The following is a 26084-nucleotide window of genomic DNA, read 5'->3' on the forward strand; positions in this document are numbered from 1 at the left end:
GGCGTCCGCGGCGCTGCCTGCGCGGAGCGCCGTGAGGTCCCGGCGCGTCCGCGGCGCTGCCTGCGCGGAAGTGCGGCGGCCCGAGGCGACGGTGCCGCGCGGGAGCGGGGCCGGGGCCGCCCGAGGGCCGGGGCTGGCGGGGGGCCCGGGCGGCGCGGGGGGCCCGGCCGCGGGGCAGCAGGACGAGCAGGACGAGGAGGAGGAGGAGCGCGGCCCGGGCGCGATGGACCAGTGCGTGACTGTGGAGCGGGAGCTGGAGAAGGTGCTGCAGAAGTTCTCGGGATACGGGCAGCTCTGCGAGCGCAGCCTGGAGGAGCTGATCCAGTACGCGGGAGGGCTGCGCAGGGAGATCCTGCAGACCGAGAGTACGTGGAGACCCCCCCGCGCCTCCCTCTGCCGAGGGGACGCGGCCCCGCTCCTCCCTCCAGGGAGGGGAAGCCCAAAATTTGGCGCGTTGTGCGCTGGACACCCCTCAAAAATTGGGGCTTTGTGGGCTGGGACCCCCCTAAGGAGAGTCCTTGCTCCAGGGACCCCCACCCCCAGGGCTCTGTGCTGTGGGTTGAGCCGGGGCTCTTCCCCTCGGCCCCCGGAGCTTTGGGGGCGTTGTTGACAGGGAATGTTTACAGGGAGGGAGCAGGGGAGGTTTAAGTTGGGTATCACAAAAAGGTTTTTTACCCAGAGAGTGGCTGGGCACTGAACAGGCTCCCCAGGGAGGTGGTCGCAGCACCAAGCCTGACAGAGCTCAGGAAGTGTTGGGACAATGCTCTCAGCCCCGTGGTTGGATTGTTGGGGTTGTCCTGTGCAGGCCAGGAGCTGGACTCGATGGTTCTGGTGGGTCCCTTCCAACTCAGCGTATTTCCGTGATTCTGTGACCAGTCCTGGCCTTCCCGGGCCCCTTCTGCTTGGTGTGTGCTGCTGGAGAGGTTTGTTTGTTCCCGGTCAGCAGGTCTGGCGTGACCCTGGTCAGTGTGTTCATAACCCTTCATGTTGGGTTGCAAAGGAGTCGCTCACCCCTGGGGAAATAGAGAGGAAATACGGCAGAGCTAACCTGTTTGCTTTCCCCCCTCCACTCCCCGCGCCCATTTCTTTTTTTTTTTTTTTTTCTTTTTTTGTCTCTTTTCCTGTGTCCCTGAGTCGTGTTCCTTTGCTGTGGCTGGGTTTGGCGGTGTTGAGGGTAAAGCCGCGCTCGGCAGGACGTAAACAAGCCCTGTCTGTGTGTCACAGCTGAGGCCGGGCACTTGCGAGGGCTGTAAACACGGGCGATTAAACCTTGCGAAATCCCGGGCATGGAGGTAGGGCCGTGTTTGTTGGAGTGGGAGGGAATGGAGAGGCAGCTGAAGTGATCTACCCAAGGCCATGCAGGAAGCGAGTGGTGGCTCAGGCATTAAAAATAGGAACTTGCGAGCTCCTGAGACCAAAGTTGCGAGCAGCTGTGCTGTTGCACTGCTTTTGTTTTTGTTTGGCTGGGGGAAAACGTGTGCAAATACAGGTGCAAAACTCACTCAGGAGTGTGGATAATTCCAGGAACACAGGGCATGAGTGTGCAGGAGCTGCTCTGTGTGTACCCAGAAGTTTCTATGGAATGAAACAAACATGGAATTCTGATTGTGAGGTGTTTATTTGGCATGAAATAAGGCTTGGTCTTTTTGGCATTGTTTTGAGCTGTTTCAGTAACTCTTAGTTGTGCTGTTTGAAACAGTCTGGGCTTTGGGCATTGAGGACAGTCACTAAAATAACTTGGCTTCACAAACTGAGGTGCTGACCTTGCCTGGAGAGCTCTGTGTGTGACCCTCATGCTTGTGTTGGTCTTTTTTGGGCTGTAAAGGTTTGACTGTGACATTCCTGTTGCAGCTCCAGAGCTTTTACTCCTTTTGTAATGAATTTAGAAGGTTCCAGTGTGTGATTCCTTCAGGGTCCTGGTTAGGTTTTCCATCCAAGCTCGGATTAGCGGCTTTTGGCACTGTCCAGTGAAGACTTTGGACATAATTTCAGCACTTACCAGGTGATGCTGTCCCAGAGAGCACATCCCAAACTGAGCTTTCTTTTAGTAAATGCTCTAGAATGGAGCCAGTACATCATTAGTGCACCCTCAGACATCTGGGGGCTCTTCAGTTTTGGCATCTAAGGGTGAGCTGGATTCATAGGGGGCCAAAATTTTCACAGTTTCCTTTTTTCTTTAACATGTTATTTGTAACTTTCTGAAAAGAACAGGTATTTTCAGCTTTTATACACTGTCTTGAGGATTTTTGAAAGTGGATGGAATTGAAAGCAGGCAGATGTCTTAATGTGGAAGTCTAATTCAGGGCTATGAACTGGAGAAATGGGCTCCTGGATGTAATTTTGAAGGAAAAAAGAAAGAGAAATGAAAGCCCTTGCTGCTGAGGAAGAGGTTAGGACAAGATCTGAGGGCAGAGATGTATGAAAAGACCTTAAATAGGCAGTGGTTAAAAAAGGAAGTGGGTGGAGAAAAAGAAACTATTAAAAACTGCTTTAACCTCTAAACTGGTTTTCTTCTCCCCCCCTCACAGAGTGTATTAAAATGTCTTGAGCTGATTTCACGTTAAAGCCTAAGGGCAGACCAGCCCTATGCTCAGGCCTGTGAATGGGAAGACAAAGTTTGTTTTTCTTCTCTGTTCCCTTAATAAATCTGTCTTTCTGGTGTAGCCAAGGATTGCATATTCTTGGATGGTATAAGTGTGTCTGGCTGAGTAAACTTGGCGTTGGGCTCTGCTCTGTGCTCAGTGTTTGTGGGCCAGTATGTTTAATTTTTTTAATTGCGACTGTGCACACACATCACAGGGAGAAGCCCTGAATTAGCAGGAGGGATGGCTGCAGGTTTTCCTGCTGGTTTGGTGCAAGCAGCTCACAGTTCGACTGGAGCTGGAAGAGAGGGGTGCAGAGGTGAAACCTACAGCTCTGGTGGGTTTTCCTCAATGTAAAGACTTTTTCATTGCTTTACTGGAGTTGGGTTTTTGCTACAATGTCACGGGCCAATAATTCACATCTTTGCTCGGGGTAAAAGCAGGCACCCATGTGGGTTGTTTGGGTTTTAGCTTAATGGCTTTCAGAAAGTGCATTTTAGCCTTTCTGTTTGTTGGGGAATGAGTATTTCCATTTTGCTTGTTGCATAATCTCTGGCTGGTCATTTTGCCATGGCAAAATTCATGAGGCAGTTAAAGATCCTTCATGTTATTTTAAATGTTTGTCATGAAAGTTAAGTACCAACTAAGAAATAACTATTATTCTTGAAATAATTTTGGGAGATTAACTTTTTGGAATAGTTGAGTGGAATTTTCAGTTTTAATTTGGAATGCATAAAATCACTGAAGTGACTGTTTCAGTCCTATTATTCCTCACTCATCCACTAAAAAAACCCCCCACAGAGCCCCTTTAGCCTTTTGCCCAGGAGATGATCCTTGACTTCATGGAACTGGAGGGAGAAAAAAGCATGATAAAGCTTATTTTGGTTCTTAAAACCCATGGCTGTTGGAAAAATGCTGTTGAAACTTCCTCAGCTGGGGCTGGTGGGGCTGGACAGGAGCTGTGACAGTGTCAGCAGCAGCATTCAGAGGGTGCAAGAGGGAAGGTGCCGAGAAAATGTGGCTGTGATATTACCTACTCCCTGTGATTGCAGTTTTTTCTGGATTCCCTTTGCTCTCTCCAGAAACTGGGCTCTTAACACTGCTGAAAGCAAAGATGTGTTAAAATGTGAAATCAGAAAGGAGCAAACTTAAAAAGCGAACATGTTTTCCATAAAATCTTTCTTCTAAAGTGATATTTTGGTCATTTTGTTTTTTTCACATGAAGGCTTTGGGTCTGGAATATTAGGGAGACATTTCTGAGCTGCTCTCCCACTTAAATTAGCCTTCCCATGCAGTGGAAGGCTGCTGTGTCCCTAAAGGAAAAATTCTTCATGTAGAATGAACTTTGAGAAAGGAGAGACCTTCAGAGGTAAGACTGGAGGGGAGATTTTTCTTGTATTTTTAAATCAAAAGCAGGAAGAAAGGACTGGAGTAAAGCACCAAAAATGTAATTTTTTTTTTTCCTGACTCAAACTTCTGAGTGATGTTTGAATCAAGGCACAAAGGATGTAAGCTGTGAGGTGCTGTGATGTGGTCAGGGGCCTGTAAGCCTGTCCTGTTTATTATTTTCTTCACAGAGTGGGTCATACAGCAGTGAACCTGTTGGCCATCAGCTAAAAAATGTCACAGTTTCTAGAGAATAAATCTCATAACAAGGTCCACAGGTCTTTCACAGAGTGCTTCTCATCCGTTGAGGGGAATTGGAGACTCTTCAGAGCTACTGCCACAAGTCAGGAAGCAGAAGTTTCATACAGCTCAAACACAGGGTCCAATAGCAGTGGGTGGCTTGTGGGGCAGGAATTAATTGGGACATCATTAATCCACATTTTGCCTGTACCCTCGTTTTGCCTGCACCCTCTTGAAGTTAAACATGATGATCTCACGTACCTTTAGGGGCTGTCTAAAAGAAAACTGATCCTGTAGTAGCTTCAGTATCCTTCTGTTATATCCTTAGAGGTTTGTGAACTGAGTGTTACTTTAAGATGTTTATTCATCTGCTGTGACTGAGACACGAGACCCTTATGTTAAATTTTTAAACTGTTGCACTTGTTCAGTATTACTGTGCACTCGCCTGGATTCCTAATTCCACGGGAAAGTTTTCATACAGGTGAATTCCTGTACATCTGCCTTCAGTTAAGCTGATCTTGCTTTGCAAATACTCTCTAGATTGCATTTCTTTGACACCACTTTTTGTCTGTTGATGTTGTTGCACATTAAGAGGTTTAATATTACCATTTGTTTGTACCAAAGTTGGTGATTTTCCCTCTCTTTTGTCCAGATCAAGATGGGGACTTGTCGGGGACCATTTCCCTTGTTATGACGCAGTGTTGTAAGAGAATCAAAGACACAGTGCAGAAGCTGGCCTCGGATCACAAGGACATTCACAGCAGTGTGTCCAGAGTTGGAAAAGCCATTGATAAGGTATTTTTTTTGTGCTTTGATTGCATTATCACATTATAGCACACATGTAGTATGTGCTCTGCTTCCCGAAATTTGGATTTTTGCTCCAATTACCCTGAACTAAATATTCTGTCAGCTGCAGAAGCCAAAGCAAGCTGGTGAGCAGCACAGTACTTGCTTTCAAAACTCACTGCAGATAGCCTATTCCTTCTGGGACAGCTCAAATCTCCTAATTTCTTGCAGAACATACCCTATAAATACTACACAATGTAAAAATATTTTGTATTTTATCCATTCCGCAAAATGTTTTCTTCAATGTCTGTCTCAGTAAGAAGTACTGTTGTTTTTTATGTATGTGTGTGTATATATATATTTCTAGTTAATTGTCAGTAGCAGGTAACTCTAAAGTGCCATTTTGTAGTGCAAGTGGCTTCCCCATCCCTGGGAGTGTTCAAAGTGACTTTGAGCAGTCTGGTCTAATAGGAAGACCCTGACCATGGCAAAGGGTTGGAACAAGATATCTTTAAGGTCTAAAACATTCTGTGATTCTGTAAGACTAGAGAATTTTTTTAAGAAAGGCATTTTATACCTCTTACAGGGATGTTACTGGTTTTGGGAGCTTAATTTTATAGCAGTGCCCTTAATGAGCAGTAGAGGAGATTCAGCATCTCACGGTCTCCGTGTCTGAATAATAAGATAGGGCAGCTTATCTTTGGTGCTTTACATGTGAGACATCTGAATTCCAGCTTCAACAGTAACTGGGATATGAGTATTTTTGTACCTGTTTTGTAGGTAAATATTAAAAATTCTTTGAAATTACTCTGAAATGGTGCTACATGAATAGTTTCAGGCCATGCTTTTCTCCCCCTCTCTTCTTTTATATAAAAGTTGTTCTGTGTGCAGAGAGTCTGATACTTGCTGTTATGGACATTTTGTGGTGGCTTCACTTCAGAATGTGACTCTGATGGAGTCTAAACATTTGTTCAGTGCACTGCACTGATTTATCCTTTAGGAATCTCATTTAAACTTTGGTAGTAATGCTGATCTGTTAAAGTGTAATGTAACAATAATGTGATGAAGAAACAAAGTATGTAATGCTGCATTATTAGGCAGAATGTCCACGAAACTTACATTTTTTGTTTATATCTGACTGACCATCATGGAGAGTTCAAACTTTGTACTAATAGCTTTAATCCACACGTCACTGTTATCCAAAGCTTAAGGATGCATCTGTCTCAAATCCTTGCTGCTGTATCTAAACCAATTAACTAGAGTAAAATTCCATCCTTATTACCAGCTTGAAGCCTGAAATAAATCTATGTAATCTTGTCCTAAGTTTTTAAACTTTCCAATTCTGCTTTAGCAAGTGGACTTTGTACAAATACACTTCCAGGTTTAGCCATACTTTCTTCATTTAAATCCTCTGAGGTAGAACAACTGCAGGTTGTATGGAGTGGGTGTAAGTGTTCAGTGGAAATTGGTGATGGTATTTCCTACATGCCAAAGAAAATGCTTGTAAGCATAATGAAGCTTAGGCTTGAGTCTAATCTCCAAATTGGTGTTTCAGTTGTCATGGGAATAGTTTTTCCAGTGTTCTGTCCTGCTGTTTTAAGTTTAGTGTAGTGGTTTTATTTGAAAAAATAATAGATGTAAATAAAAGAATTTTTTAAATTTCAAATATGTTGCTTGGTAAAATAGTAGAAAGGATCCCGTTAATCTGCTCTGTTCGTGTTGGGTGTCAGAAGGGCTTTTTCAGTGTTGTCTTCAAAAATGAGCTTAACTGGCTGTGTGCAGTGTGCTTGTTCCTCTGGATTTTCAATCTCACTTATTGTCTGTGGTGTTTGCATTAAAAAATTAAAAGCAGTGGGAACTGCACAAGTGCCCAGTTCTGCTTTTAACAAAGGTTGTCATTCTATGGAGTTCAAAGCACAAGTTAGGATTGTCTCCTTAAATATGTCCTTGGTGGAATTTTCTTGTTTAGTTTTCCCCAACTGTAATATCTGAAGGGGCCTGCTTTAAAATATGCCCCAAAGTCTATGCCTTTTTTTCAGATGAATATGTGTAATGTTTAAATCCAGGTGAAATTCATCATTTCCCTGAACTGTAACATTTGAAGCAAATCTTCCATATGTACTTAATGCAATTTCCCTGTGCTGCTGGAAAATACACTTGGAACCTGCCAGCAAAGTCTTTATTGGCACCGGAGTCCCAAACTGGAATTGCCCTCCCCCATCCCTTCTCCATAATATACTTAAGCTTCAACCAGTAGAAGTAATTTAGTGTAGTTGATGTAGTGAATTGATTCTCAACACATTCTGGTCGAAATGCTGCTGTCTCCAAAATGAAACAGTCATTAGAATTTGAAGAAGCACAGCCCTTGCCTTGATTCATGAGGCTGGAGTTTTGTTTCTGTCACATGTAAGTCCTCACTTATTTTACAGACAGATTAGCATCTCCAAAACGCTGCTTATGGTCTTAGTAAGTCTGCATGCTCGGGCACAGATAAATGGCCTGGTTTGAGATTGGGAAACATGCTAATACTGGTACCCATTTCATGTGACACAGCCAAATGGTAGCTGCTGTTGCATGTAGAATCAATAGACTTCCTATTTAGCAAGCTTGGATTGTGAAAGAACTTGCCGTATTATCTGCCAGTGGCAATTTCAGGTTAAATTTCTTTTTTTCCGGTATTGGGGCAGGGTTATACCTACATAAACGTTTAGTCTGGTCAGTTTTTGAGTTACTGTAGTCGTTGCTTGTGAACTTGGATGGGCCCTAGCCTTATGTGCCTGCAGAGTTCACTCCAAGAACAGAAACCCTTAGAGCAAATACATTAAAGTCTGAAATGCCAGAGCTTTGAGTGTTGCTTGGAAAGTTTATCTAATAAGCTAACCCTTTCTTCACGGCAGTCCTATGTGGATTGCATGCTTCTGATCCAGGAAAGGCTACCCTTTCTTCCAAAGAGCATTTTCTCCTTTGAAAGGAAATGTTTGCACCCAATATTTTTCTGTATTGTACTGGCATTGCTCTGCTTCCAGAACTCATCATGTCCCCCTTGTTCAGCAGGTTGTTATCATGTAGTTCATTCAGTGGTCCTGTAAATCAATTACTCTTCTGGAATGATTCGAATTCATCTCAAGGCCTGTTTGATGGGCTGGTGAAAGTCTTCCCTCTAGGAACAATCTGTCTGAGTAGTGGCTAAATGCCTTCATTTAGGAAAGTAAGTGGAGTAAACTGTAGTTCCTTCCATTTTCCCTCTGAATTTTATATCTGTTATAAGGCCAACATTTTAATCCAGTCTTTGTTTTTGGAAAGCAAACTTTTGCCTAAGTTAGTGTTTGTTTCATGTAAAAACTTGTATGTGAACACACTAAAAACCTTTACTGAACATAATTTAATTGTGTTGCTGTGAAGAATGGGGCTACATAAATACTGAGACTTTGCAAGTTGAACTTTATATTATGTGTAGACAGATTGAAAGGAGAAGATAAACTAATGTTTTATTCGTATTTTGAGTAAGAATCCAGAAGGGAGGTGTGCACAAAGTAATCTCAACTGAGTAACTGAGGAATAAAACTGTCCTGAATCATCATCCTTCTTCAAGTCCTGTTATTATGAATGACATGGAGGGTTGTTTGTTGGTTACAAAGGTCCATCTTGTGTTTGTGAGCATCTTGAAGTCGTTGCGTTCTAGCAGTCATTGGTAGTGTGCTGTACATTGTATCATTCATGTATTTAGCACCTAATACTGTACATTTTGGCCCTAGACTTGCTGATTAAGCTTTTAAAAAAGATGTGTTCCTCAGAAATGCTAACTGACACATAGGTTATTTTGTGGTTTTCTGGTTTTAAGGTTTCTGGAGTTTTTAACTTACAGAAATTCTTTTAACTTTGAAATCTTATTAAACCCCACGTCCTGTCAGTTAGCATACTGTGAGCATTTACAAAACAAAACTGAGGCTCGTCGTCACCAGCAGATCCTGCACGCAGGACAGTTGTGAAATATATAAGCCAAAGGCAAGTGATAATTTTTTCTGACATGTGGCAGTCACTCACTGTAATGTGTGCAGTCAGTTCCTGAAGCTCCTTGGGACCCAGAGGAGGCAGAGCTGTAGAGTTCCACATATAATACAGACCTCGGAATTGTTGAAAAAGAAATACTGGAATGAGAACCTGGTCAAGACTGGGTTGGTCAGAGAATATCTGAGGTCCTCAGGTTGAATGATGGGTCTTGATAACTTCTTTTATGTGACTTGAAAAGATCTAATGGTGGGGTTTTGTAAAGATTCACAAGGCTGGTAGGTTTGATGTTTCAGAAGAAAATGTGCATTTTGTGAGAGCTCTGAGCTAATTAGTTCACCACCTCTGCCCCGAAGCAGTGAGAATGATGTGATAGCGTTTGAGGCATAGGTGCAGATTTACTGTTTGGTAACTGTCCAGAAGGAGACAGTTTCTGCCTAGGGGGTTGTATCATTGCTAGGACATGGAAGTGCATGAAGAATAACTTATAGTCAATTGTTTTTGGGTTAATGACTATCCCCACCCTGGAATCTAGGTAACAAAAGCAAGCTTGCACATTCTGAATCCTGTCTCATATCCTCCAGTGCTTTGTTAATGGATTTGTGTTACCTTCTGGTGGTGGTTGGACACTGAGACCAGAGTCAGCAATGGTGGTGAACCTTTAATGATTCGAGTGGTTGGCACAAATAAGAACAGTATTATTTAGTCTTCAAGATGCTTTTAGTTTTTCAAGATACAGCTTAGGTGTAAACAGCATGACAAGGAGCTTACAGGTTTAAGACACCCAAGTGAAAATGTTATTAAATGTGAGACATGAATCAGTGGCAATAACTTAAATGCTCACCTCGCTCCAGCATCTCAGAAAGATGGAAAAATCAGTTTGCTAGACTAAGGTTAATGTTTTACTAAAAGTTTGCTGAGAGCCCTGAAGGAAGCAGTGGCTTTGGAGCTGTGTGTGCAGGGATGAAAAGGCTGCCTCTTTTTCATGATGACACAGAGCAGCATCAAAGGGGACCTGTAGGTGCTGATGAAGGAAATTAGTAAGTGGTGAGTAACAGGAAGGTGCAGTGTGAAGCTGAGCTGTGCATGGGAAGATAGCTGGTACCAGCTGGGTGTTATCTGCCCTGCCTGCTGTGACAGAAGCCTGTGTTTGTGTGAGGCTAGTGTTCCCTTGTTGTGCAGGGCTGTGGATCTTCTCAGAGCCACAGCTGAAGCACTGCTGTTTTCACTGAACTTCTGATTTCTGAAGCTCCTTCTTGGGAGAGAGCTGTAGTCATCAGATCAGGCAGCAAGGAATGAACTGACTTTAGACTATTTTGCGAGGGGCTTGTTTTAAGCAGTGGGTGAGGATTTTTATTAAAATAACCCTGCTTGCCCTGACATAAAACATATTAGGAGTTAAAAATCCTGGTTTATATCTTGGATTAGAATAAATGTCGCTCTCTTACTGCCAAGAGGCAAAGTGCCAAGCAGTGCCAAGTGTTACCAAGGAGTCAACGTGACAATATCTTTAGTTATTCCTGGAATATGTCCGTAGGCCACTGGCCTAAAAATACATGGCACTGGGATCATCTGGGTTAGGTCTAAAAAAGATCTCTTGGATCTTCAAAGCGCATCCTGTTGTTGAGATGTTGGGGTCGTCAGAGATTTGAATTTCATTGTTTGAATGTGGGGAGAAGTGACTTTTTTGCTTTTTCAGCATTGCTTACTCCCCAGATACGTAAAAAAAATCCTTGAGTTAAAGTTTTTACTTGCCGTTTGGTGTGCTGTACTGACAGAGATGCATTGATGACTCTGGCTTGATTCTAGTGTAGGTGATTTTGTTTTCTGTTCTCTAAACATTTTCAGTTTGCACATATGGAAAATCATTTCTGCAGACACTTCCTTCAGAAATGCATTGTGGGCTGGAAACCCCTTTATTAGTTAACTAGATTTCTAACCCCCAACACTAACTTTCTAGCTAGGCTTGTAATTGTCGGTGTAATTCCTTGTAGTGAATAACATTCAAACTTGAAACAAGCAAGCTGAAAGATTTCTTCTTCCTACACAGGAGGTAATGAAGGAAGCTGACATACATTTATTTCACTTTGGGGATAATCGAGGGCCAGCTGAGTAATAGGCAGGCGGCATCAGGGTGGAGACACAGGTGTCCTGCATAATTAAAGGAAAATGATGTGGGGTGGTTTGTTGCAGCCTGTTAACTGTTAATTTGTGTGTTTCAGAATTTTGACTCGGACATCAGCAGCGTGGGGATAGATGGGTGCTGGCAGGCTGACAGCCAGAGGATCCTCAATGAGGTGATGGTGGAGCACTTCTTCCGGCAGGGAATGCTGGATGTAGCCGAGGAGCTTTGTCAGGTAACAAGTGTGGATGTGGAAGGTTCTCCACTGAGGAAAATGAGGCTTTATCTTAGCTTCTTCATTTGAATGTTTCAGTTGAATATTTAAACTGTCAGATAACCCATTGTTTTTCATGCTTTAGCTAAAAAGTGCCTCTTTTTTTTTTTCTTTTCAGGAATCTGGTCTATCAATAGATCAAAGTCAAAAAGAACCATTTGTGGAGTTAAATCGAATATTGGAAGCATTAAAAGTTAGAGTTTTGAGACCTGCACTAGAGTGAGTCTATTCATTTCTTTTTCTCACTTTTCTAAAAACATGCTTTTAACAGTTCTTTGGTTATTCACTTTCAGTACTCTCTTTAGTATATTCTGATGTCTCCCTGCTTGTCCTTTGAGAGGGCTAGTTACTGAGTTGATCTTTTCCATCCCCTCTGTATCACTCCCCATGGGAAGTGATTAACTAAGGGTCTTAGATTAAGGATTTACTTTAATCACTTGTGGTACTGCTTTAAGGAAGAAACATCATTTGGAGGAAAAGCCGTTAGCCAATGATGGTGCTTGACCTTCTGTTGGATCATTAGTGAACCTTATTTTAAGAGGTCCCATTGTGAAGGATACCTGCGCTTATTAGAGGTGTTGGGTACCACAGAGCCTTTGGGGTGAGCAGAAATTGACTTGGGATCAAAGTTCTGACTTGTCCTCCAGTCACCCTGCCTTTCCAGATGAGGGGCCAGAGGGTGGAAAGAGCCTGGGGCTGGCAGTGGTACTTGTTAATGAAATTCTTCTTGAACAAAATAATAAGAAACCCCCTGAAACCCCGTCATCCTGTTTTTTTAAAAAACTTTTCTAAGCTTAGTTTGATCTCAAAAGTAAGAAAAAAAATCAAAACACAAAAAGCAACCAACCAAACAAAACAACCTAACTGACTTTAAAGTGACCTTTTAAAAATAAAAACAGTGAAACCAAAACCAATTCAGTATTTCTTTCATTCCAGAGCATAACTCATACACTTCAGATAGAATTTTTTGCATTATTCAGTTAAGTACATTTTCATATTAATGAAACTTTCTTTTCCCTTTTACATGAACCAACATGGGTGTGTCAATTGAGCACTTACGGGCATCTAAACTAAGTGCAGGGACACTCTGATATTCAGACCCTGGTGTTCATCGACTAAATCCTGGGTAATGCCTCTGGGTCATGCAAAGTTTGACCTAAATCGTTGGTCTTTGAATTTAGTTACACAGGTGGAAAGCTGGGGTGGTTTATTGCTGTTGAATTGGCTAATTGAAGGGAAGCAGCACTGATATTACAACTGAAATAAGATTTACTGTCAGCCACACCACATACATCTTGTAGTTCAAGTAATAACAGCTGTTGTGAAGGATAATCCCTGAGGAGCAGTAACTTGTTGTTATGACTGTTCCCTTGAAATCTCTAAATTCATTTCAGCTCCATTTTGCAGTGCTTTAGGCCTTACTCATTGCTACTGAGTTGTATCGTGTAGTTTCTGCAATTTGTTAAATATTTTTCAAACAAAGGAGAAGGCATGGTCATCCCTCAGAGGAATTTTTATTTTCCAGCTGAATGGGCAGACAATAGGGTGTATTGTCAGCACAGTTGGTGTGTTGGTCTTCCCCCTTCCTGTCTTATTTTTGTGTATAATGTTTATTCTGTTTAAACTGGACAGTGCTAAAGCTGTCTGCCTCTCTTGGCTGCTGCTGGGCACAGAGGGGCCTTATTTATAGTGGTGTTGCTGATGTAAAGACCATGGCTCTTGGGGAGGATGATCAACATGTGACAGAATGTCATGGTTTGAACTCTCTGGTTGAGGAGGTAACCAATTAGGCAGGTAACTGCCCTGTTATCCCACAGAACTGCTGATGCTTGTGAAGGTATTTCCCTTTTATTTCCTGGCAGACACAAGTGTTCAGGAGGAGGGATAGAAATCACTGCTGTGAAAATGGCCTCCATATGACAGAGAGAGAAGGTGGCATTGTGCTCTTTGGGCTAAGATTGGCATCAGGGAATAAAACTTCAGCATCAAGCAGCCCCAGACTGGCCCATTGCAGGGTCAGGCTGCTGACAGAGGTGTTGAAGCAAAGTGTCACACAAGGATGATTAATTACAGCCTCCTGAACCAGGAAGTGGAGTATAGCAGGTTTGATCCATGGAAAATTGTGAAAAGCTGGGATTAAGGGGCAACCAGTTTCTCTGGCTCTGCCAGCACTCTCTGCTTGTGCTCAACTTCACGCAGTGCTGGAAACAAAACAAACACAGGTGGCTCCTGGTCACTGCCATGGGAAGGGAGTTGTCATATTAATGACTGTTCAAAAAGACTTTCAAAGCCCTGCTGAGGTGATGGAAATTAATATTTTTGTCTCAAAAAAAACCCCAAAAAACAAACAAACCCAAACTGCATTTATTATCCAGGTTTTCTTTTTAATACAAATTTCAACACTTAAAAATGCGACCTTTCAGATTTTAATAGAATGTGACTGGCCATAACTTTTTTGTTTTCCCATGTGGGATGTGGAAGTTGACTTTCTTAGAGGCCTAGTTTGGCTTTGTACTCTGAGCTGCATAATCTCTGTATGCCTGCAAGATCCCATTAATTTCCAGTGACTTTTCTCACTGTAGTTTGGTGATGGGAAGGGAAATCCAGTTATTTTTCAGGGTGTATTCTGGCTCTTCAGAGCCCAGGTTGGGCCTCTGTGTGAGGTCCTGGTGGAAATGACTTGGAGGTTCAAAGCTTTGGCTGTAATTTGGAAAAGTGATGCTCTCTTCTCTTCTGCAACTTGTAAATAGCAGGTTGCACAGGTCCTGGTATTTGCTGGGTCCTTGGGGTATGATTTAAATTTAATCTTTAGTAGGCTTTGGTAAATTCAATTTAAATCCCATGTGGGAGCTGCAGAGAGTCCTGGGTACCTGTGGTTTGCAAAGTATAGTGTAAACTTCAAAAAATTCAGTTGTATTTGAGTCTCAGAAGTGAGAACACCGAGTGTCATTTTGAGAAGAGGTAGGAAGACAGGTGATGTGATTACTAATAATTTTGGACAGTTGTAGAGAATATGTGGGTTGAGTGTTTTAAACCTCCCTTGCTGGTTTTTTGTTTTTCTGTTGGAAATAGGAACAGCATGTCCCAGACCAACCACCTCAGGCCTTGCCTCTGTGGTTGCTTTCTTTTGATACAAATCTGTGCTGCCACTCAAAGACCTAAAAATGGAAAGCCTGCCTAAAAGCTAATTTGGAAAAATAGACTCGACCTCAGCAAGATGAAGTACGCAGTCATGTGGGTGCAAATATTGGCAGGGAGAGAACGGAGACTCTTTTGATGCAATAGAGATTAATATCTCATTGATGGCACTGTGGACTAGTCTTAGTGTTTATTTATAATAGCTTTTTGTCCTTCATCTGCTTATTAATCTATAGTTGTTAACTTCAGGCTTTTGTTTTTGTAGCTGGGATTGAACTTTATTGCCATAGTATCCTGATTGAACTGTGCACGCTGACCATAAAAATACAATTACACCCCCCTCCCCCCCAAATTAATGAAACCACCCCAAAACCCACTCACCACCCATGGTTAGTGAGTGTGGTCTTTGCTCCTTCTTGGTGGAGATTCAAGAAAATCTGAAACTGCCTGAAACTGGGGACAGTAGGGCTTGTTCTTAGTTCAAAGGCTCCATTTTTCAGTGTCTCCTACTGAAAGGTTACTGTGTCTTTACAAAGCCTTGCCAGTGAAGTCAGACTCCTGATACTTCCACCACAACAAATTGAAAGTGGATACTTGCTCATTAATGCTACATCCTAATGCAGAAGGCTGACTTGCTTTGAAAGCCTTCCCAATACAGTAAGAAAGCTTAATTTTCTCATTTTAGTATTGATTGAAAAGAAGCCTCACATAGCCTGTTTTTTTTAAGGAGCACAGACTTCCTCACTTCCTTGCTAAAAAGTGAAAAGCTTTTTTGCTTAATAGGGCCCCCACAGTGAAAATAGTAGAACTAATTAACACTAATGAGAAACAGATGTATTGGAGAGCGTTGAAACTTGAGATTCTTAAGAGAAAGATTGGATTGATTTAGGCCTGACTAAATGGAATTAAAGAAAAAAAAAAAACAACCAGAAAAACCTTTAAAAAAAACAAGAAAGGGATGGATAAATTCTAAATAATAAAGAAAAACTTGTATAAAATACTTTGAAAATCTCAGTTCATTTTACTCTATGTATGTTTAAGAATTCTTTCATGGTATTTAGGAGCCAAACATTAGTGCTGTCATGGTGAATGAGACACAGAAAATGAGAAATACTTTTATTGTCCAAGTTAAAAATGACACAGAAAGCAAAGTTTAGGCAAGGTAAAGTATGATATTTAAACTGATCTCCCTTCTCCCACTGTGAGATCTTGATAATGTCTGTCTTTGAGGTCTTATAGATGCAGTTCTCCTCTCCAGGGCAACAGATGCACACAAACATGGTGGCTTGGACAACATGTTTGGTGAATGAGGACGTTGGAAAATGTTCTTGGTCAAACTTCTTGACATGCAGCTGAAGAACTGTCAGTAATTGTTAAGAATCAGAGTGCTATTAATTGAAATACAATAGACTTGAGCTATTTCTGCCTTATATTGTGCCTAATTTAGTCTTGTCTTTCAGCCAGTGAATGTTGAATTTTGCAGTGGTTAACCCCTACAGCAGCGCCAGAATTATCACTGTCCACATTTTGTGCACCCTGTGTAGCTCCATTACTTGTAAAGGGCCTTGCCATTTTCTGTGCTCTGTGGAGGCTCTCAGAAGTTCAGGGAACAGTCACACTTTCCTTGAAATAGATGGTAGATAATAGATAATTGCAATGATTTCATGTGCTGTGGGCTGACAATTACTCTGGTGTCACGTCCCATTGTACCTCCTCGCTTCTTCCAGGTGGGCGGTATCCAACAGAGAGATGCTCATGGCACAGAACAGTTCGTTGGAATTTAAACTGCACAGGTTATATTTCATTAGTTTATTGATGGGTGGAACAGCAAATCAAAGAGAAGCACTTCAGTATGCGAAAAACTTCCAGCCGTTCGCCCTGAATCATCAGAAAGGTAAATTTTTGGTCACATTAAGGGGATTTGAAGCACTGGGATATGGCACCTTGTAGTAGAACATAAATTGTGTTCCAAGTATGTTTTACTCCATTCTTTTCAGTTTGTTAAAGGCTTCTTCTTTTTGGATTTATCATGGATGTCTTGGTTTGGGACCTCCAACAATGTACAACCCAAATCCTTACAATTAAAATTATCTTCTTTTTTCTTTTTTAAGAGGGCTCAAAAATAATTTCCGAATGTTTGCACGTTTGCTTAAATTTAAGGTTTTTGACTCTTTAAATAAGATGTGGATTACATCTAGAATAGGCCTGCTGCCAGAGTAAGATGCTAAAAATGCAGAGGAATGTTCTTGGAATAGTCATTTGCTATTTTCTGCTGCGTGGGGTAATACAAAGAGAAATTAAACTTTAGAAAAAAGGAGAACATGTGAGTTAAATGAACCATCTCAAGCTGAATCCAGCAAAGCCTATTTTTTAGGGTACTGTGTGTGTGTCAGAAAGCTTACAAAAAGAGTAAACCTGCTAGAAGCAAATTTCCAGGCAGCACACCTTGCCAAACTCCCCAGCCAAAAAAGTAGCAGGAGTGGAGCTCTCCTGGCTGTCGTGGCCATAATTGTTTTGTTGTGGAGGTGAGGATGTGTGCTGTTGATCCAGTGTTTCTGCCTGTTTTCCATGTGAAAGCTACAGCTGGAGACACAATCTTTTGTTTGTTGCACAAACTGCTGTTCCTGGTCCCTTCCAGATATCCAGGTTCTGATGGGCAGCCTGGTGTACCTGCGACAAGGCATCGAGAACTCCCCGTACGTTCACCTGTTGGATGCCAACCAGTGGGCTGACATCTGTGACATCTTCACAAGGGATGCTTGTGCACTCCTGGGCCTCTCAGTTGAATCCCCTCTCAGTGTTAGGTATGCTGCTTTTCTCTTGCTTTTGAGACCAGGTACCTCGTGGTTTGGGTCCTGTTTCTTGTTGAGGACAAAAGACATTACTTTTGAGTAGGCTCATCTAGCTTGCATTAAATACAGGGTACAGTTACAATTAACAAGATCTGCAGAGATTAAAAACCAGAGGTTCCTGTGTACTGGGCTTTACCCTGCACCACTGCAGCTCAAGAGGAAGCATTCCTGGATGGAATTTATCTTTCATAGTTTAGACATAACTGTGAAAGATGAGGATGGCAATCAGCCAGTTATTCCCACAACAAATGTGTGACAACTGTTCCTGCTGTTCAACTCAAAAATAACCCTGAAAATGTGGCCATGGTTCTATCAGCATTTGATAATTTTGGTCCTTAATCCACACATTACTGGTCTTCTTCTTCGGAGAATGCTTAACAGTTACGCTGCCGTTTCAGCTGTTAAAATTTCCAAATTGTCTGCTGGGCCTCTTTAGCAAAGAAAAAAGAGGCACTTTCAAGCTCAGTAGCAAATCTGACAAAATGCAAATCTGTAGGAGGCTGTTGGAAATATGAAGAAAACCCAACCTAATCTCCTAGCTTCTTTGAAGATAAAACAGATTAGCTGCTATTTAGCCTTTGCATGTCAATTCCCCCAGTACATTCCCCTGATGTTCTCATTTTCCTTTCAGGTGTTAAATAGAAAATAAATTATATGTGTCTTTCTTGGCTGGATTTGGTACTTACCAGAAGCTTCACTGCTTCCTCTTTTTTTATTTGTTTGTTTTGGCTTTTTTTTTTTCTTTTTACTGTTTCCATTCACTATTGTTGGACTTCTGTACTTAGTTTAGAACTCCCACATTGTTAAACCTTTTGCTTTTCCTGCTTGTACCTCAGTCACAAAATACACCAGAAACAACAAAGGGAGCTGTTCAGACTAATTGTTTTTCTACAGTAACCTTTCAAGTTTCAGTTTGAGTGTTTTATAGGTATTTAGAGCTTAAATCTCTGGGTTATGGCTTTCATCTTCCTCTTGTTTCATTCAAATAACCAGCAGTCCTTTAGATTTTCATTGCTCCTGCACTGATGCTGCAATACAGTTCTCAGAGCAAATGGCCAAGAGATTTTCAGTGAAGTGGAAAATCCCTGTTACTGATGTTTAGAGTGGCTGGACATTTGCTCTGCTCCTGGTGTGGAATTGATTGTGCTGAAATATATTGACTGTATAGGTGATATCGATGCTCTTGTCATAAACAAGACTGTTGTAAACTGATGTGACCTTGGAGTGCTGCAGATCCTTTAGGAATTAAACAAGCTTGAAGTAAAATCCCTGCTGTAAAATATTTTGCTTTCTAGAACATGAGTAGCAGGCACCTTTTTAATGCTGATTGGCTTCTCCAATATTTATCTAATCCTATACAGCCCTCATGGTCTGAGTTACGTGGAGACAGTGGAAAAACTCTTGTGTTATAGAGGTTGTGGTTCAGGGTCTTGAAGAACCATGGGAATTTGAATTTACTCTTCACTTGAGTTTTTGTATTCTAAAAGGGCTCTTCAGAGGTGTTGTCACACAAATACTGTTCGTTAGATTTTTCACAGGGTTAACACGAGTTACACTTAGGGCTGAATTAACAACAAAGCAAAGTGTAAGGGTTAAAATGGCCAGGTGGAGGTGAGAGATATAATTTATTTATACATACGTATTTTAGCTTAGGCAAGAGATCCACACGTTTCAGGTAGAGGAAAGGCATGACTTATGTAGACAATAAAACTTGCACAAATAGTAAAATAATCTGCTGAACAAACAGAGCAGACTGATAGCAAAGGTTAAATCCTGTTTCTGTTGCTGGTGATTTCCAGTACTGTCATTAGACTTAAATCCATCAAATCATCTCTTAATTTGTGGAAACTGTTTTGTAAAATATTGAAATATTTCCAAATAATGTGCTAAGTTCTGGTAGTGGGAAAATCCCAGAGGAAGCTGAACTGTTTGTTGGGACACAGACTTTGGGCAGTTTTATACTGCTGTTCCTGTCACAGGCCCTGGTTTGCTTCCTTTCCTTACCTACCTGCTTTTTGTACATTTCTTTTCTTGGTTTAAGGTGGAGGTGGAAAGACATGTTTCTTTACGTGGTAATTATGCGTAATTAAAGGACTGTGGGTTGTGTGTACGTGTGGGTTACATGGAAACTCTTAGGCTGCGTGTGCTCCACCATAGCTGAGAGCAACCTCCTGTCTAAACTAATGTGATGTCTTCCTCGTGTACAGCTCAAAATCGAAGTAGGTGGTGGAAGAGACCAATTCATTATAAATCTCAGAGGAGGGATTAACTGTTGTTTTCTGTCCAGAATATTGTCCCTGAGGGCCCCAGCCTAAAATGCATGGATAACTGATAACCTGCCCCAAAACTCTTGCTTTTCTGTACTTCTAAGCTTCCTCCAAGTATAACAGGATGTAAATGAAAAAATACAAAAACCTTGTGTCCCAGTTAACCTTTAAAACAGAAATGTGAAAAATGTTGGTTTCCTAACATGCACTTTATGTCCTTTTTCTGCAGTTTTTCAGCAGGTTGTGTAGCATTACCAGCTCTAATCAATATCAAGGCAGTTATTGAGCAAAGGCAGTGCACAGGGGTTTGGAACCAGAAGGATGAACTCCCGGTGAGTGGGTGCTGAACTACCCCTGGGGCAGATTCCTAATGGCAAATGCTGTTTTCAGGTTTCTTCTGTGCTGCATGGGATGTTTTACATGGCCACCACCTCCAGCAGCTCTGGGGCTTGGGGCTCTCTGCTGCACAGAGCCCTGGGGCTCACAGACCCCCCACACACCCAGACACTGACCCAACCCGCCACACAGGCTGCCCCAGACATGACACTGCCCTCAGCAGCTCCCCCCAGGACACACCTAAAGCGTGAGTGCAGACAGCCAAGATGCCTTCCTTCTCCTTGGCTGGAAATGATTCACCAGTGAAAGTGCAAACTCCAGATTCACAGGCAAACATGTGCTCATGGATGCTCAGTTACAGCATGGCCCTCCTAGCCCCTTTTACACCCTTTTCCAGCTGTTCCTCTGCAGTCTCCTTCCCCTGCACTTTCCTCCTACAGTTTATACAGTTCTACTGATCCCCCCCCCCCCTCTCCTCAGAGACCCTCAGGTTTAGATTTGTATCTGTTGCAAAGTCCAAGTTCGGTTGCAGTTTCTTGATGACCTGTCAAGGTTGTTTCTTGTTATTATCTCCATTATTTTTGTCCATCAGGTTGGTACCTCTCAGTTTTGTTTGTTGCTCCCTCTTTTACTTGTTATCCCGTTTTGCATTGGAAAGGTCTTTGATAAATGACCTTCAAGAAACTGTTGTTCTCACCTTCCACTTACCCAGAGGTGTTTCTGTATAACTGGAAAGAAAATGGATCCCACAGAGAAACATTCACTTTCCCTAGCTAGGGTTGAGCTCAGTCCAGGGCTGGCTTTGCACTGGCTCTTTATCAGGCAGACAGGAGATGAAAGAATAAGTGCTGCATCTGGGGACATGGGAATTGGGATCCAGTGCATTATGCTTCCAGCACATCTCATTTATATCAGTTGAAATGAAGTTCAGTTGTTATGAAACCCCAGTTTCCCTTTATAGCTCTTACTGAGTGTGTGCAGCTCTCCAATGACCTGCTCCTGATTTGGAAAGGAAACTTATTTAGTGCAAACTGGGCATGAACTGAGTTAGCCTCTTCGACTGCAGCTGGAAGAGATTAATTTATAGAGTAAAGATGAGCGTTGAGTTTTCTCCCAGCTGTATTTTCTGTAATGCTGAGAGTGTAACCTCTGAGTGTGACAGATTCCTGCCTTGCTGTCCAACCAGGAATGAATAGCTAGGGAGCATTTGGAAAAAGACTGCTGTCTGATGCAAATCAGTTAGTAATACATATGTGTCTCCTTGCATTTTCTAAACTGAAGGGTCTCTAGTGTGCTCTGCTAAGGCAGTATGGGGGTGGGAGGTCTTCTTTTCATTGTGCAAAGACAGATTAAGTAGCAGATTAAGACATTAAAAGGTCACGTCAGGTTTTGTTGAAGGTAAAACCTTTGGAAGAGAAGACTGGTCAGAGACAGGTGCTTTAGGTACACAAGGTGTGATTTTTGCAGTTCTCATTTAATTACTGAAGTCAAAAACCTGTTCTTCTCTGTTATGTGTCCGCTTCTGAAATAATTTTGTCCTCATGGCAAGAGTTGTACTGCACAAGTATCTTCTCTGTTGTTACTGAAAATTAGTGATGGTGATATACTTTATAATTCACATAACATGAAGGTGCTGGCAGAGCCTTTCAAGAAGCTGTAGAACATGAATATAGTCAATCCAAGGGTTTTTCTCTTTTTTAATATCCCCCTAAAATGAAATCTATAAACTACTTTTTATTTCCTAGCCAGTGATTTCCAGAAAGTCTTAATGGGTCACCAGCTCAGTTTTCCTGCCAGGACATAGATCTGCAAAAAAATTTGCACTTGTCCCTTGGCAGAATATGCTGTTTTGTTGTTACTCCCCATCCCCAACATAAATCATAATTTTAAGATTACAATTAAGTATTTTTGGCTGGGAAATTGTCAGGCATCCACACAATGGATTTTGTTGCTTTCACAGCTGAATTGTGAAATCTGTTAAGTTAATGACCTAAAGGGATATTATCCGGAAATGTAATTTCCCAAGATAAATTTTCATGTTACTTTCTTTCACAGATTGAAGTGGACCTCGGTAAAAAGTGCTGGTATCATTCAATATTTGCCTGTCCCATTCTTCGTCAGCAAACAACAGATAATAATCCACCTATGAAATTAGTCTGTGGTCATATTATATCCAGAGATGCTTTGAATAAAATGTTTAATGGCAGCAAGTAAGTACCATTCTTTTATTTCAAACAACATACAGACAAGGACACATCTTAAGACTAGAATGCTGTTTTTTGGGAAAACTGAGTCCATAATTATGTGATTGGTGGAAGCTTGTTAATCTTGGAGCATGGCTTGAAAGCTGGATAAGCTGTGATGATGCACTAGAGAAAAGGATAATAAACTCTCTGATGTTGTTGAAAGTGAGCTTGCATGAAGGAGTGCAGTGAGCAGAGCAATTTTTCACATTGTAACCACCATTGTGTTGTCTTAAATTCAAACTGGATGGCTTTACACACACAGTTTTTCCTTGGGAGCAAGGTTAGTAATGCATGAAAAAATCTCTTGAAAAATAAAATTAAACCTCTGGGGGATATGTGGCTTAGTTATTGAGCAAGGAGGGGAATTATAGCTGTGGAAATACTCATCCTTAGATATCCATGGGGTGCTTCAGGCTTTTGGGAAGCAGAAAAATGGGAGAGAGAAATCTATACAGATTTTCTTGAGGAAGAACAGTGGTTATTTGCATTGAATATATGCAGCTTCTGGGGAGGCTGTCAGCTTAATTTAGAGCTGTAAGTCATTCTGGGAAATCCAGTGTGAAAATAAGTGAGGCTATGAATGGAAATGTCAAGTGACGTTTGCATTCTGTGCCCTGTTAGAAAAGCCTTAAGGGATGCCTTTGTGGGTGACTTTGGGTAACTTTAGCCATTTTAAGCTGTAAACTTGCTGCTACATCATTCCTGTCCCTGATCACTCATTCCTGGTGTTTTCATTGATCATTTTTACTGACAGCACAGCTCTGACAATATTTACTGTGGAAGGGTGGGTAGGGGGAGAAGGTAAAATGCCCTAACGTAGGAGATGGGGAGCAAAATGGATCAATGCTTCAAAAAAGGATCAATTTCTTCGAAGAGAAGAAATACTGTGAGTGGGTGGGATTATATGAGTGGAGACCTCAACAGGGAGACCAGGCTGACCCTTCGGTCATAGCCTGCAGGAGCTAATCTAAGTGGGGTAGAAAATCACAGCATTTTGGGAACCAGACACTCAAATGAGCTGGATATTGAGGAAGCCACAGTGAAAGCTACCAGCTGATTTAAAATTACTGCAAGGCCAGGCTGGATGGGGCTCCAGGCAGCCTGGTCTAGTGGAAAGTGTCCCTGCCCATGGCAGCAGAGTTGGAATGAGGTGGTCCTTAAGTCTACTTCCAACCTGAACCATTCTGTAATTCTAAAATGCATCAAGCAAATCCAGAAGTAGAAATAATAACTACAGAGAAATTGCTTTTTATGATAATCTAATAATTCAGGGGCTTGTGGGTGAAAGGTGAGAGACTATAACTAGAAGGAAAAGAAAGCATGGTAAGTTCTCTTTCAGCTAAGGGTGACTTTTAATAGAGCCAAGCTTTGTGGCTTAAGAGTGCAATTGTTTCCTGCTAACGGGAGGGGGGGAACTCAATACCTTTAATGCTCTATTGTCACACATTGCCCCAATTCTAACACATTGTCTTTGTCCCCAGATTAAAATGCCCCTATTGTCCAATGGAACAGAGCCCTGGAGATGCCAAACAGATATTTTTCTGAAGAAAAGTTTCATTATGCAGTTTGTAAGTGACACTCTGGATTTCAGGTGCATTTCAGGAGAATTAAAACACACTTGTACCCTTTTATGCAGCAGACTGAGGACTCCTATGTTTGTATAAGCTAATGCTACAGAAACTCTGCCAACATTTAGTATATACATACCAAGTGGAAATGCTACAGAAATATTATTACCATAGGGCTTTACTCTACTCTTGGTCTCCATACCTGATCAAGTTACTACACCAGCAGTTGTCATTCAATGCAGGTTTTTGTACTTAATTATATGGTGACTTTTTACTTTTTAAAAGCAGAAATTGATCACCCCCATTTGTTTAATATTCTTCCTGCTATTATTCTATCATTTTATTGATAACTGTCATCTTAGAGAATGTTTGTGGACAAAGTTTTATTTCCTGTAATGTGTACATAATTAAAGGTAAATACTTCAGAAAAAAAAGTTTGATAAATTGAATAGTCGTTATAAAACTAATTTGTATTTTTTTTTGCTGAAAATGCTGTGATATATTCTGAGTTTTTCTTTCAAACATTTTTTCAACTTTCACATAGAATTCAAAGTAAATGTTGCATATATATAAAGTATATAAAATATATAGCCCCAAGGGGCTACCTGTTGAAATCCATCACTAATTTATAAGGGTGATGTGCGGCAAAACTACTACTGGGGCAGAGAGGGAAGAGGAAATCTTGTTCCTCTGGTTTCACAATTGAGAAATGTTTGTGTAAGAGAACATTCAATAAATTCTGAAGTGGAAATGCTTTTAGTTGATGACATTTGCTCTCTGGCCTTTGTAGTCATGTTCTTTGAACTTTGTATTCAGGATTAGGCTATAAATGTCATGTTGCTGTATAGTTTAATAGTCATTATAGTGTGCTATTTATAAACAGTTATCAAAACCAAATAAATTGTAGAAGTATTCATTGTTGAATGGGGGGAAAGCATGTTCTGATGCAATCTACTGATCACGACTCTGCACTTGGCAGAACTGGGCCCTACATCATATATTAGGAGGTAGCAAGTTTTCTGTAGCTTGAGAACACTTTGCTTCTAGCCTTGTTTTTGTAGTAGAATATTACTGCCATTGCCACTTTCTCTGCTGAATTTGTCATATTGTTGACTAGGTAAATTTGTACTCATAAAGGAGACGTAGATCACAGCAGTTAAATCTTTTTTAGTGTGCATATATTTGTATTTATTGCACTGTCCTATAGTAGGGCAAGCAGCCATAAGGCATGCAAAGCTACATGTAAAATTATATTTCTGTATTGTGTAGTTAAAAAACAACCACCAACCAACCCCAAGCTTGTCTGGTTGAACACTGACACACTGGTTGAAAGCACTAGCACAATGCACTACAGCGAAGACCGTCTTTGGGAAATCTACACCTTTTGAATTTGTCTGTCACCTGACTGGAGAGACTTGAGTTGGACTCCTATGGGATCAATGACAATGGACAAACCTACAGAGACATTATAAAGTGAGGAGCGAGTCAAGGCACACAAATTTTAAACTTCTGATGTGTGTTTGATACATGTGGAAAAAAACAGGTGTGTGATTTTCTGCAAAATTTACATTGTATTCACACTGAGTTCCAAACCACCACGCTACCATGTGGTCAAATCAACAATAAACGGGTGAGGATATTATTTTCCATGTAGGTTTCCTAGTGTTGCTGAAATTGCTTTTAATATTTTCTTTTGACTGGAATTGCTTAATGCTTTGGATCTGTATGAAAAATGGCATATGAAGTAATTAAAAAATCCAACAAACCCAACCATAATAACAAACCCCCACACAACCAGCCTGAAGTATGAGTGCTGCATCTTTCTCTGTTACACTGATGGTGTTTTAGCACTGGTGTGAACACCAGTAAATGTTGATAGCGTAGAGCCCAAGGATGGAACACTTATTAAATGGAAATAGGGTACAAATTCACCTTGGTTATTAAATATCACCTTAACTAGTGCATCTTAAGGATCCATAGCTAATTCAAAAACACTGGTTTCATTAGATCATTGCCATTCTTTCCCTATCTACCTGCACATTGACTTAAAAATCCTTGCCTGCAGTTGTGCAGCTCCACCAACAGATGCTGCTCATGGTTCAGTCCTGAGAGTGTGCGTGCTCACCCTAATGGAGGCTGTGCTGGGCATTTGGGAAGCACTTCTGCATTTTGGATAGCACAGATAATCCAGTTTGCCCTGTGAAGTGATGTGGGTTCTCTCCTGCTACTGCCTGCTGTGCTTCTGGTAACTGGAGAACATGCTTGCAGGGGAAAAGTGA

At 41.5% G+C, this 26084-nt stretch overlaps 1 protein-coding gene across 1 annotated transcript; it reads left to right on the plus strand.

The window, feature by feature from the left end:
* The first annotated feature begins 133 nt into the window (after window positions 1-133).
* Window positions 134-25458, plus strand: RMND5A (required for meiotic nuclear division 5 homolog A). The gene is made up of 9 exons (XM_066185366.1): window positions 134-365; window positions 4861-5003; window positions 11225-11359; window positions 11517-11617; window positions 16264-16430; window positions 17175-17340; window positions 19885-19987; window positions 22047-22201; window positions 23719-25458. The coding sequence occupies exons 1-9, from the start codon at window positions 224-226 to the stop codon at window positions 23780-23782; spliced, it is 1176 nt and encodes a 391-aa protein (XP_066041463.1). The 5' UTR covers window positions 134-223; the 3' UTR covers window positions 23783-25458.
* The last annotated feature ends 626 nt before the right edge of the window (window positions 25459-26084 follow it).

Source organism: Chamaea fasciata, unplaced genomic scaffold, assembly GCF_029207755.1.
Source record: "Chamaea fasciata isolate MVZ Bird 193981 ecotype frontalis unplaced genomic scaffold, bChaFas1.0.hap1 SCAF_6, whole genome shotgun sequence".
NCBI lineage: Eukaryota > Metazoa > Chordata > Aves > Passeriformes > Sylviidae > Chamaea > Chamaea fasciata.